The sequence below is a fragment of the Lagopus leucura genome, unplaced genomic scaffold (assembly GCF_019238085.1).
Source record: "Lagopus leucura isolate 7727_CA_CO unplaced genomic scaffold, USGS_WTPT01 Super-Scaffold_100001, whole genome shotgun sequence".
Classification (NCBI taxonomy): domain Eukaryota; kingdom Metazoa; phylum Chordata; class Aves; order Galliformes; family Phasianidae; genus Lagopus; species Lagopus leucura.
Window position 1 is genome coordinate 50,333,997 of NW_024962262.1, and position 12,189 is coordinate 50,346,185.

The 12,189-nt window shown below is 40.9% G+C and overlaps 2 protein-coding genes across 7 annotated transcripts in view; one reads left to right on the top strand and one right to left on the bottom strand.

Annotated features, from left to right (window-relative positions):
- Positions 1-1,442, top strand: part of LOC122178204 (cohesin subunit SA-2-like) — a 57,370-nt gene extending 55,928 nt beyond the window's left edge. Inside the window, exon 33 of the mRNA XM_042868243.1 lies at positions 471-1,442. Coding sequence (XP_042724177.1) covers positions 471-479 — 9 coding nt within the window. The 3' untranslated portion in view covers positions 480-1,442. The remainder of the gene's footprint in view (positions 1-470) is intronic.
- An 816-nt stretch (positions 1,443-2,258) lies between these two features.
- The window catches only part of PPP2R3B (protein phosphatase 2 regulatory subunit B''beta), a 49,471-nt gene continuing 39,540 nt past the window's right edge, over positions 2,259-12,189 (bottom strand). For 5 of the 6 annotated variants that reach the window (XM_042868244.1, XM_042868246.1, XM_042868245.1 and 2 more), the window contains 5 exons: positions 11,273-11,362; positions 10,112-10,287; positions 6,989-7,107; positions 6,711-6,817; positions 2,259-3,506 (listed from right to left, as the gene is read on the bottom strand). In XM_042868244.1, coding sequence (XP_042724178.1) covers positions 3,362-3,506; positions 6,711-6,817; positions 6,989-7,107; positions 10,112-10,287; positions 11,273-11,362 — 637 coding nt within the window. In that variant the 3' untranslated portion in view covers positions 2,259-3,361. The remainder of the gene's footprint in view (positions 3,507-6,710; positions 6,818-6,988; positions 7,108-10,111; positions 10,288-11,272; positions 11,363-12,189) is intronic. The other variant, XM_042868247.1, reaches the window with a different exon arrangement.

Below are 12,189 nucleotides of genomic sequence, written 5' to 3' on the forward strand. Positions count from 1 at the left end.
TTTTTTCTCTTGCATTTCCCTCTGCTCTCTGAACTTTTGATACAATGCAAATAATAGCGTTTCACTGACAGTTTTTGGTGGTGATTCAGGTAACCCCTTGATTTCTAGTGGCTGCCTGGGGTCTATAAAATAGCTGCATTCAAAGACCTTGGCTGATGGTTTACTTTTTAAGTGAGGTGTTCTTGTTAAGATAATGATTTCACCTCATATCGGAGTAGTGGAGTGACTGACTTCAACTGGAAGAAAAAGTAGTGGGCTTTGCTCCAATGTAAAAGTATTTGCTTAGACAATGGGCCTGGGGCAGCCCTTACTGAAGATAATAGGAGAAATTAATTATATCAGTGGACCAGATGCTTACTGAGAGCCAGCTTTGGCCACATCACTAAATGTTTGGAAGCTTTTATTGTCGTTCTTTTTGTGCCCTTTTCTGGATAGTGTGAGAGTGACTTTCATTTTTTCTTCCGGTGTAGGACAATTAACACACTGAGAAGATGAAGAGAAATGAAGAACACAGTACTGTTTCTTTCTTTGAATTGTAAAACTAAACAGTGTGGTTGCAATGGCATCAAGCAAGGCAGCAGGAGATGTGTGTCAGGTCAAGTCCCCCCCTGTAGGCACCCACCCTGTGCCAGTTTCTAGCAGCGTGGTTGAATTCTCCGCACTGCTGGTTATGGGGATTCCTGGTGTGATGGGTGGTGTGCTCCAAGGGGGGAGAGCTGTGAACATCGTTACTCAACTTCATCCTCAACTTCTATGTGGTCTTGGAAGAAATTCCAACCCAAGTATTGGAATCAGGGTACTGACATACTCTGACTTGAAGGCTCTGCCCAGGCTCTGATTTGAGCAAGCATGTCTCACCTATTAATTGTTCTGCTAGATGCACTCCTTACTTTCTGGGGTGCCCAGGATGGATGGAGATGGGTGTAGATCCTTGTACACAACCCCAGCACAGGGAGAAAAGAGCCTTCGACTTGGACCCAATCATCTGAAAGTATTCCTGAATGCCAGCGCTCACAGAAACAGCGTTTGTTGCCTGTGGGGATTGAGGGCGTGTGCCCAAGAGACTTGATTCAAGACTTGTAGCAACAAAGAAAACAACAGCGGACCAGCTGAGTATTTTCCTCTGGAATAAATTCTCCATACACTCTAATCATGGGGTGTTTACTTGGAAAATGAAAAGCGTGAAAAGATAATGTAAATAAATGGGCTGTAAATACGACCATTCATCATCATGTTTCCATTAAGAGTTTGGAAATGATCTTCACACGAGTTGGTTGGAGGGAGGAGGCTGGGGATTTTTTTTTTTTTTGCTGCTTTGCTGCTCTGTGGAACTGCATGCTGCATTAATCCATCAGCTTTATTTTTTTATATATATATATATATACACTCTATATATATTTTGGATTGTAACTGTGTAAAATAAACCACATTAACCATTGTTATTCATGGAAGGTACAATTCAGGGTATTGCAAGAAAAGGTATTTCTACTGTGATGCCATGATTTGCTCCATTAGACTATTAGGAAAAGAGGGGACTGAATAGCAGAAGTGTAATGGAGAGCAGGGATAAAGAGGCAATTCATTAACCACAAAGTAGCAATAATAGCTTCGGTGCTACAGCCTTTGCAGAGAAAATGGTGCTGTGTGGTAGAGAAATGTGGTCAGAGAGGCCTTCTCTGTTGGTGCCTGTGGATGAGTGGTTGTAAGAAACTGGCTTCCAGCTGAAGGATTTCAAGCGGAGCAAAGCAGAATGCCACAATCTCTGAACAGCAACACAAGCTCAGGATTATCTTCTGAAAGAGCCCTTCCTCACGGCAACTTCAGGGAGCAGAGCTTAAATCCTTTGGTCTTGCTCTTTACTGTTTTAAAGCCCAAAATTACAGGGATGTAGCGACAGGAAAGTATCTATCAAGCATTTTGAGAAATCTGAAATGGGACGTGCAAGGTTCTGTAAAGATTGCAATAGTAGCCCAGAGGTTTATTTTTTGAAACTCCTCAGAGCAGTATTGAAGTGGGCTGCTCTGCCCTGGTCAGGCTGACTACAGGCAGGAGCTGATTGCTGTCATTACTGAAGCTGCACAGGGCTGCAGGGCTCTGGGTGAGGGTGTGTGATGAGCAGAGCAGATCTCTGTCCCACATCCAGCTGTTCAGCATCACCACCTCTGGGATGAGAAAAGGCTGCTAGAGCTCAATTGCTCTAGCAATCTGCAGCTTGGTGTAATTATCTAACCAGACTGCATACATTTGTAACTCACAAGAACCATTTAAGGTATTTAATAGGAAGTTAATTATATGTAGTACATAACATTAATTAGAACCATTACATTACACGTATGAAAATCTTTATTTGCAAATACAAACATGATTTTAAAACACTTTAAGCAGATCTACACTGCAACCAAAAAATAACTTACATCTTTCTGTCCATTTTTTTTTCCCAACACAATCTGTTTAACAGTGAGGCAACAATTTCAAGCTGCTGTGACACTGAATGAATATCCATGGAATGTGTCAATAGCAAACAACTGAAGGGGAGGGACAGACAAAAGCACTGAATGCCCACAACAAATTAGTGCACATCACTGATCAGGTAACATTTACACAAAGGATTTTTTAAAAAATTGGTTCCTTCTACAAGAATTCAACACTCTCATTTTGGATCAAGTATGAACACAAACAGACTTCACTATTAAATCGTCTCTTTATAATGAATGTCAACAAAAACACTGAAGTTTAAAAGGCCAAGCAAGTTAAAGTTGAGGCAAATAAGGACTGTGCAGAGAAGGGAAGCAACTTGTTTCTGGCATTAGTTTTCCTCATGCACCAAAATGCCCAGCTTGTCTCATGAAACTATCTGTAAGAAAGAGACGAATCCCGTGCTCACAGTGACGTCTCCTCCTTGGCAAGGCAGAAAAGCCCTACAAGCTGTATGAGCACAGACGCACACCTGGCTGGCAGTGCATGGCCTCCTCCCCTCCCATAGCAGTACAGGAATACCTATTTACATAAGGGATGGAGATGGTCAGTGCACCACACGTCAACTTACAAGTACAGAGTTGTTTTAAAAACAGTAGATTTACCCTCGAGTCAAATAGTGTTATTCTTCCAAGAAGGAATTACGCAACATCTGTAAATAAATATTTTAATCTATTTTACAAACTAGAGAGTATTGAATAAATACAAAAAGTTTCGTCATTCCATACAAATGCATTTCTTTTATGTAAAAGGTAGTCTGGTGATTAAATACTTTTAGCACAAAACTAAGCTGAGTTCCTGGAACCAAAACCCACTGAAACATAGAGGTGTGTAGCAGACCTGCTGCAGACTGTCCCTTCTCTTCTGCAAGTGATGACTGCAACCGCTACTCAAAGTCCTCTTCGTAGTCGTATTCGTCCAAGTCTACATCAGCCAGATGGGAAGGCATTTCAAAAAACGGTCTTTTTTCCATTTGATACTTCAGGACATTGGCCTTCTGATGGTCTGCAGGATTCAGTTCAGCCTCGTATCTGCGAACAGGTGACAAAGTTTGGGTATGTTAGGAGGTGCCTAATGAAGCAGGCGTGAGTACAAGGAAGTCAGAGGAAACAAGAAGCAGGAAAACAAAAGCTGACTGTTTACTGACAACCATCTGCTGATCATGGTGGCTAACAAAGCATGTAGCTAATGTCAGTGAACGCTAGCACTGGAGAAAGATTTGCTTCAGTGCTGTTTAGGGACCAGTCTAATGTCTGGGGGTAGCGAGACCATACAGAGGGATCTGGACAGGCTGGAGAGCTGGGCTGAAGCCAATGGGATGAGTTTCAACAAGGCCAAATGCTGGGTCCTGCACTTTGGCCACAACAACCCCAGGCGATGCTACAGGCTTGGGGCAGAGTGACTGGAGGACTGCATAGAGGAAATGGACCTGGGGTATTGATTGATGCTCCGCTGGACATGAGCCGACAGTGTGCCCAGGTGGCCAAGAAGGCCAATGGCATCCTGGCTTGCATCAGGAATGGTGTTGCCAGCAGGAGCAGAGAGGTGATTGTTCCCCTGTACTCAGCTCTGGTGAGGCCGCACCTCGAGTACTGTGTCCAGTTTTGGGCCCTTGCTGCAGGGAAGACATTGAGGCCCTGGAACGTGTTCAAAGGAGGGCAACAAAGCTGGTGAGGGGTCTGGAACACAGGCCATATGAGGAGAGGCTGAAGGAGCTGGGAATGTTCAGCCTGGAGAAGAGGAGGCTCAGGGGAGACCTCATTGCTTTTATGAGTACCTGAAGGGAGGTTGTAGTGAGCTGGGGGTTGGCCTCTGCTCTTGTATAACTGGTGACAGAACTACAAGGAATGGCTTCAAGCTGCACCAGGAGAGATTCAGGCTGGACGTTAGGAAATACTACTTTTCTGAAAGAGTGGTCAGGCACTGGAATGGGCTGCCAGGGAGGTGGTGAAGTCACTGACCCTGGAGGTGTTCAAGGAACGTTGGGATTTTGTGTTGAAGGACATGGTTTAGTGAGAACTATTGGTGATAGGAGGGTGGCTGGACTGGATGATCTTGAAGGTCTTTTCCAACCTTGGTGTTTCTGTGATCAAAGAATGGACCATTTCCTGGGCTAGGCCAACTACAGTTCATGTATGTGTCCCCAGGTGCTACTGAATCTCAGCTCAGCATGGGATTATTTCCATCTACTCAACAAGATTAGGCAACAAAGAAGCTTTAGATACTGCAGTATCTGTCCAGCACAAAACCTTCGTTTCCTGCCACATTCTTCAAATTTGACTTACAATGGTATTATGTGGTGATAAGGAGAAGCATTCTTTCAGAGAATGACAGTGCAGAGAAGTGTTAAACACTAGAAAGCCATCACAAACACTAACAGAGTAGAATAATAGAATCACAGAATTGCTCAGGTTGAAAAAGACCTTGAAGGTCATTGAGTCCATCCACAACCTAACCAAACTGCCCTAAAAAGCAGCAAGAACATCAGAGGCAGGAGGAAAGAAACGTTTTCATTTGTGAATGTGATTCCATTGAATAGCTTCATAGACAAATCTATTAACTCAGCTTCAGTAACATTCCTGGTAAACCTAACACTTCGTGGTAACACCAGCTAAAGATCAGGCTGAGTAAAAAACAGTTTGAATCACCCCCTCCCTTTAAAAAACATTATTTTGCCCTTCCCAAAATTGTTAAAACCTACAAAATAGGAAATAAAACTCACTCTAAGAGTTGCTTTACTGAATTATGATTAAAAAAAAAGAGGGTTTGGAAAACATGTATATTCTACCAAAATGACCATGTTGACATGCAACCCTTCAATTTATAGCATTCTACAAGAATTAATTCTACCTTTCAGAGAAGGACTTTCTTTCTTTAAATAAATGCTAACATCTCAAATGTAGCTTTTTAATTCGCCTGTTGCACAGCAATACAGAGAGATGACAACAGCTTTTCCAGTCATCAAAAATAAAGGACAGCACAGATACTATTTGCAGGCTCTGTCTGTCCTGTACTCAGAAGATAGTTATTCAAACACTATCAAACCAAATGCAAATTCCCATCTCTTTCTGAGCTCTTCTTTCTTCATGGAATACAACTTTCACTCCTTTCCAAGATACAAGAAGAAATTTAAAAATGCTCTCCCCTTTTCACATATTATAAATCACAGAACGTCTTGGGTTGGAGGGAACCTTAAAGACAATCTTGTCCCAATCCCCTGCTGCACGCAGGGACACTTTCCACTGCCACCCAGGGTCTCATCCAACCTGGCTGTGAACACTTGGAGGGATGGGGCATACAATTCTCCAGGCAGCCTGTGCCACTGCCAGAATTTCTTCCTCATGTCTAATATAAACCCTGCCCTCTTCTAGTTTAAAACTATCACCCCTTGCCATTATCACTACAATCTTTGTTAAAATGTCCTTCCCCAGCTTTCTTGTGGTCTCCCCTTAAGGCACTGGGAGGCTGCTTTAAGGTTTCCCCCCAGAGCTGACTCTTCCCCAGGCTCAACAAGACCAGTTCCCTCAACCTTCCCTCATAGGAGAGATGCCCTCTGATCATCTCTGTGGCCCTGCTCTGGGCCTGCACCAACAGCTCCATGTCTTTCTTGTGTTGGGCCTCCCAGAGCTGAAAGCAGATGGGGTCTCATGAGGGCAGAGGCTATGGAAGGAAAATCACCTCCCTCTCCCCCCTGCCCACACATCTTATGATGCAGCCCAATATACAGCCGGCTGTGAGGGCACCTCATCGCTGCCTCATATCAAGTTTTCCTTCCGCCAATGCCACTAAGCCTTCTGAAGAGACACTCATTCCACTCATCATCTAGCCTCTATCCATGCTTGGGATTGCCCCAGCCCTAGAGCAGGCTCTTCCTTGCACCTGGCCTTGTTGAACTCGATATGGTTTGCACAAGGCCACCTCTTCAGCAGATCAGTCTCTCCGGATGGCATTCCTTCCCTCCACCACGTTTACTACACCACAAAACTTGGCTTTTCACAAACTTGCTGAGGCTGCACGCAATCCCACTCCCTATGTCAACAGTGATGATATTAAACAGCACCAGTCTCAATATGGACTGTTCAGGGCCACCACTCATTATCAGAGCACTTAAATTACTCCTTCCTCCACCACAGGCAACAACACTAGTCTGGAAAAATAGCATGAATGATAGTAGTGGTGGTGAGGTTCTACAACAGTAGAAAGGCCATGTACCAGCTAAGCTGTTACATTCTTACCCGTCATTCCACTGGTCACTTGCTGCCTCTTCTGCTACCAAGATGTCATATTCTTCAGCAGCATATTTCTCCCAGTCAGAGACCTCTGGACTTTCACCTTCACTCTCCTAAGCAATCACATTGCAAGTTAGACAAAATTATAACGACAATTATATCATCATTATCACATACTAATTGTAATGATTATAGTGATAATTATATTAATGATTTAAGTGTGTAGCTAGAAAGATTATTTATTTTATTATTATTTATTATTCATTTTACAGCTTCATACTCACCCGCAAAATAGAAAATTGATCCTTCTGTTCATGGTCGAGGTATTTTTCAATGTTGAAAAAGGTATCAAAAAACACATTTGTCAACTTACATCTCTTTAAATCATGCAGAGTAATTTTTCCTGCACACAAGATAGAAGATATTTAAAGCTGTGATTATCCTTTCTCCAAAAGGGAGAAATGCTACTCAGAAGTTATTGTTATGCTTAAGAACAGTTGCTACCGATGCTCAACACAATAGGAGATCCGAATAGGTGAAATATGTAACTTAATTATTGCAGATATTTTCCTTTGCTTTAACTGTTATCCTGCTTCTTTCAATATATTGGAGTGAGATGCAGATCTACCACACCTAGATTTAAAAAAAACATTCAAGCTAATTGTCTGAGATTCCTCAAGAGAGGGATGCCTCCAGTGAGCTTCCCTGCCAAAGTGTTTGGGCAGCAGGTAGGAAGCTCCTCTGGCAGCATCCCTCTCTCTTCCCTGTATGACAGTGGCTCCCCTTTCTTTTAGCCTGAATTATTCTGCATTACATAAGTGAAAGTAACCCCCATCTTACTGAGCTCCTTCAGCTCTCCCTTGGATAAGAACTTCTATTTGACCTGAACATTCAAGTGTGTATTTTAGACCTGAGAGTGTGACTGTGCTTCATGTAAATGAGCTTTTTACAGAGAGTAGTTTTTCTTATTTGCCCAGCTTGACCAGTGTTTACTGCTTGAGTGATAGGCTAAGAATTCAGAGGTGTTTTGTTTCATGAAGTGATTCTTAAAAATCCTCCCAACAATGGATAACAAAGCATTGGAAATATCTACTGAGTTGCTTGAAAATGTTACCTTATTTCAAGGCTGACTATTGAGAGACTGAAAAACATCAGATGTGCAAGTATGGACAGATGGCTATTGCTGAAAGTTAGGAATTTATTAATATGCCTTATCTAGGGCTGGTCTTCCACTGTCTGTCAAAGAGCAGCCAACTGCAGATGTTATGGAAGAGCTCAATAGAAGCCAGACTTAGAACGGTATTTCCTCAGCTTAGTAACCCAGCTTAGCAGCCTTTAACAATGTATGGCTCAAGGGCACTGGAGGGAAGTCGAGGTCTTTGAATCTCAATCCCATTTGGAAATGGTTGCCACACATCTGCCACCATCTGCGTGTATTCTGTTTAGCTTACAGCTGATGCTCCAGAACATCATAAAGCCCTCATGGCACCTGTGTCATATCTGTCAGATCCACACAGATGTCTGATGTATCAGGTCATCTCAAGTGGCAGCATCTCTCCACAACCAAGCAACTGATTGTGAGTCCTAGTTATATAAGCTCCCAATTTAAGTGCAGCACCTATATTTGGTTCACCAATTTGCTCTCTAGTTTCCATTTACTGCAATGGGAGCTTAGATACCTAACACTCATGTAGACACCCACACTGTCTCTCAGAGACCAACGAGACCAGAATGAAATCAAGATTGCTAAATTTAGGTCTCTACAAACTCAAGAATTTGCTTTTTGGTACACAAGGCATCTTGTAACAAACTGTACCATATTGTACGATATTACCTTTTGTTTCAAATCTACCAACTGAAGCATCAATTGATGAAGCTAGTTTTGTGTTAGGAAAACAATAGAAGAGTTTTTCTTAATTCTTCTTTTCCACAACATTCAGGTTTCAAGAAAACCCATCAAACCTTCACAATTTGTTTTTGCTTTCATTGTCCCATACAACTCTTTCCCCTTTCACCACCTTTCACAACCTCCTTATACTATCTACAGCTACATAAGAGACACATAAATCTCATTGATCTGAGACGCTATCAAAAATGTCTGTCTTTCAGAAGCATTTGGAAGGGACATCTTAAGTCTGGGATATTACTGTAGGAAACCATTTAATTTTTAAGTGCTTATTTCACTTAATCTTTAATCCTCCCTCATCTTGAATTACACATGCTGATCTAGGGCTTAATTCCACGGATATCTAGAACTAAAGCTTCCAGCTGAAACATACATGTTACATCTTTTTCATTTACAATTTTATCACCTTTATGCGTTTTCACCTAGCAAATTCATATTAACTTTATTTAAATCATCAAGTGAAGCTTTGAGTTCTCTTGAGCAAATTTTAAGTTATTTCAATTCTCTTAGTACGTGAAACTGCACGTCTCCATAAAAGTCAAGTGCCTTTCTTTCAACAAAAGAAAGTTTCTGGTAATTTTATACTGGAAAGGAAGTGGGCGACAAGCAGAACTATTAATTTATACTCCAACCATAATTTTGTAGATAGTAAACAGAATAAGCCTCTTATGCACTACTGAAGTGACTCTTGAAATAATAGTAGGCAAAAGTCAACTCCTCATCTAAAAGAGTGCACAAATGCAAGACTTCAGCACAACATTATATTTGGTAATCAAAAGCACAGACGTTCAACAGTTTCTTTTCACCATGAAAACAGCAGACATGAGCGTATGTGGTAGAGGTTACTACTCCTATCAAACACTTCAAGGACAAATATGCAAGTTCCACATTTACTGCGATCCAGAGTCTGTATAAGAATAGCAACCAGACTGTGTGCCAAATCCTTTTACACACTGAAGTTCACATTAAAAAGCATAGCCATAAAAAGGATTATCAGCGCTAAGTACGGACGTGTGTTCAGATGTTAGATTTAGATACGTGCCAACCTCGGTTGTGTTGAGTTCAAGAAATCCTTGAAAACTTGTTCATCCCAGCTACAAAAAAGTTGTATCAAACTTATGTGACCAATATCAGAAACAGCACATGGGGTAGAAGCCATGAACATGCAGTATGCTTCCCTTCAACAACGCAGCAATATGCAATATCACCTCAGCCAGATAGTGAAAAAGACCTCATCAAAAAGACTTGAGAATAACATGGCTACTATTCATTAAAAGACTTCGAGGAATTTTTAAGCAGCATATTCAATGTTAGTACTGAAATGAACGCTTGCTCATCCTTGGAAGATCATTCAATTAATAAACACCACTTTTATGCACCAACAGACTTTTAGATAGATGACCATCCAAAGGCTTATTTTTGGTATGACCACGCTGTTAGTGGCTCTCTAGATCTTTATCCAGAAAAGCAGGAGTTACAGAATGGAAAAGGGTTTTACTACCTTCACATTGTGGCTTCACAAGATCCAGCATCTGGCACAAACAATCTTCAAATGGCAAGGGTTCTATGGCCATGTTATCTAATTTTTGGCACTGTTCTTCATAAAAATACTCCAATTCATACATAGACAAAGCTCCATCTCCATCAAGATCCATGCAGCGAAACCAGTATTCAATGCTGAAATTCAGTAATTAACAGCAACAAGCAGTTTACACAAGCATGCAAGAATTTTCAGAATTTACAGTGCTTGTTTTATAGGCTATTCTACATACAGATGCAAAACTAGTTTTAAGACTACATTCCATAATGCCATGGAAGTCACTCAACACGAAAAACTGTCTTGATAACAGTTTTGGTATTTGTCCTTTCATGTAACATTATTTGCATCTGAAAATGCACTTTTTAGTTGTGAGGGAGTGAGGAAGGAGAAAACTTCAACATGTGGTTTTACATAAAAGTCACAGAATCACAGAATGGCCTGGGTTGAAAGAGACCTCAAAGATCATCTGGTTTCAACCCCCCTGCTATGTGCAGGGTCACCAACCACCAGACCAGGCTGCCCAGAGCCACATCCAGTCTGGCATTGAATGCCTCCAGGGATGGGGCATCCACAGCCTCCTTGGGCAACCTGTTCCTGTGTGTCATCACCCTCTGTGTGAAAAACTTCCTCCTGTATCTAAACCTAAATCTCCCCTATCTCAGTTTAAAACCATTCACCTTTTCTATCACTATCAAGCCATGTAAACAGTTGTCGATAGGAGCCAAATAAAAATATAATTTTGTATCAAAACAAGTTTTTTTTTCATATTGTGCAAGCCAGTAACATATCACGCAGTAAGTTTCTAACAAACATTCTACTACTAATGCTAGCTGTACAGTTCCAATACCACTGGTATCATGAAACAACTGTAGTTCCCTTTGTGTACGAGCTTGACTATAAGTAATCAACCTATAGCACATGAAGAAAAATAGTTACCTGCTTTGATATTAAAGACTTTTATGCAGCAACAATCAAAGACACTGAGAAACAAGAATGATGTAACCAACTGGGCCAGTATTCTACTCATCTTTTTAATTATTTAGTTTCTTAAGTTCCAGCTGAGCATCAGCGGTCTTTTGTATAAGCCAGTCTTTATTTCTGATAAAATAAATGCATTCTTACCTAGTTGGTGTCTTCTTGTCTTCTTCAGATATCAAAAACCAGACAAAATCAGCATAGCTAATTTTTCCATCTTTTTGTGCTTTTCTACCTCTTGAAAATCAATGCGAAAAAAAAAAAAAAAAAAAAAGAATTTATGTTAAAACATCCAGGCTTTACTAAACAAAGATTATTTTCCTTGGTGCTATTAACTGTTCATGTATCAAAAGATAGAGTGTTTGAAGGTGACCTATCAGTGACTACGATCATTAAGGAAAAAAAGACCTTACGAGTTCTGTTCTGTTGCTACTGCAGTGGATATTTAAAGAGGAAAGTGGCAAAAGAACAAAAATGTGTACTAGAAATGTTGTAAAAAAGAAGAAAAAAAAAAAGATAAAAAGGAGACAGAACATTCATGAAGTATATGTGATAACAAAATGATTTTTCCTACTCATACCTCAGAGCTCAGAACCCAAATACATTCTGATGACATACAATCAACCTTTCTAGCAAAAAGTTAGGTAAGCAGGTCACAGCTTGTTATGTTCCACACCTAATCCTTCCCTGCTCACACAGTTGTGTAAGCTGTAGACATATCTGTCCACTTCATTTGTTATTCATTTCAGCTTCTGTTATTTCTGTTTATCGACCACATTCTAGACTTATTTTTGCAACCCTGATGCAAGAACTTGTTGCAAATTTGATTGTGCGAGTAGTATTAAAAATCCCAAATCCCTTTGAAAGCTTCTCAGGATTTAAGGATATGAGAACACCACCAGCATTTCTTCCCCTCTTTATTCCCATCCTTGCTATGCCATATAATACTAAGCAATGAGCGCTTGTAGTAATAAAGAAAGACTGAAGATCCTTGGCTGAGCCAAAGCTTTCAAGAACGCTTGGGAGATTGCTCAGCATTAAATCCTGAAGTTCAGCATTTCATT